This window comes from Fukomys damarensis, unplaced genomic scaffold (genome assembly GCF_012274545.1).
Source record: "Fukomys damarensis isolate Sample0158 unplaced genomic scaffold, DMR_v1.0_HiC HiC_scaffold_32, whole genome shotgun sequence".
Lineage (NCBI taxonomy): Eukaryota > Metazoa > Chordata > Mammalia > Rodentia > Bathyergidae > Fukomys > Fukomys damarensis.
This window is the reverse complement of record NW_022900944.1, coordinates 37,766,832-37,767,950: the sequence shown is the minus strand read 5'-3', so window position 1 is coordinate 37,767,950 and position 1,119 is coordinate 37,766,832. Positions and strand designations below refer to the sequence as shown.

The 1,119-nt window shown below is 40.3% G+C and overlaps 1 protein-coding gene across 3 annotated transcripts in view; it reads left to right on the top strand.

Moving 5' to 3' along the window:
• Positions 1 to 1,119, top strand: part of Rfwd3 (ring finger and WD repeat domain 3) — a 34,773-nt gene that overhangs the window by 13,590 nt on the left and 20,064 nt on the right. For all 3 annotated transcript variants that reach the window (XM_010644403.3, XM_010644401.3, XM_010644400.3), the window contains one exon: positions 379 to 563. In XM_010644403.3, coding sequence (XP_010642705.1) covers positions 379 to 563 — 185 coding nt within the window. The remainder of the gene's footprint in view (positions 1 to 378; positions 564 to 1,119) is intronic.

Genomic DNA, 1,119 nt, shown 5'->3' with positions numbered 1-1,119 from the left:
CATGTAGATATGACCATACGTATTTAATACAGTGCATTACCCCTGTACAAATGCAAAAAAAATTAACATTTATAGATCAGTATGGCTGTCAATTTCTGTACAATGCCAACTCAACACAGTAAATTGGGAAAACCTTTCCCAAAGTTGACAGCACAGGTAAAGTTTCCAAAAATTCAAATTATATATATATATGCATATATGTGTGTATATAAAGACCAATAATAGCAGTATGTTATGCATCAATAGCAGCAACAGCTTTTCCAGGTTCTGCAGTCATGTGAACAAAATTATAGGCATTCAGCACATTCCATCTGTAGGTTTCTTTTGATGATAGTCAGTTATGCTGTAATTCTGTTTGTTATCTCTCTGCATGTGTAGGTCCAGAGCACCTTTGGATGCTTACTTTCAGGTGAGCAGGAGCCAGCCTCACTTGCCAGCTTCAGAGATTAGGAATCCAATGTCTGAAGATGCCCAGGTATCGGGCAGTTCTGATTCCGACAGTGACAGCTCTACAGAGTCTGAAGAAGTTGTCCAGACAGAGCCCAGAGCCGTTGCTGCAGAAGGTCAGTAGCAGCCAGGTTGTGCTCACAAGACTAAAGGCCACAAAGCTATTTTATGTGATCTGTGTCCCAACGAGTCTCTATAATGACATTTGACAGTCCTTTTATTACACATCAGAGAAAAGTGTAGATTCTATTTATTTATTTATTTATTTATTTATTTATTTATGGTGCCGGGGATTGAACTTGGGTCTTTACACTTGCAAGGCAGGCCACCAAACCACTGAGCTAAATCCCCAGCCCTAGATTTTTTATTTAAAAGAAAAATTTTGTAAATTACAGTACCTTGTCTCAATTGTCACTTTCAAATTCTCATAGAATATTTTGTATCGTGTAAGTGAAACTTGAGTAGTAAGTGAGCAGAGACCTCTAAGACCTCTAATGCAGGTAGCCTGCTTACAGTTAAAAACTTACTGAGATGGGTGTGATGGCGCCCATGCCTGTAATCCCAGCACTTGGGAGGCTGAGGCAGAAGGATCACTGTGAGTTGGAGACCAGCCTGGGCTACACACTGAGTTCCAGGTCAGTCTCAACTACATAACGAGACCCTGTCTCACAT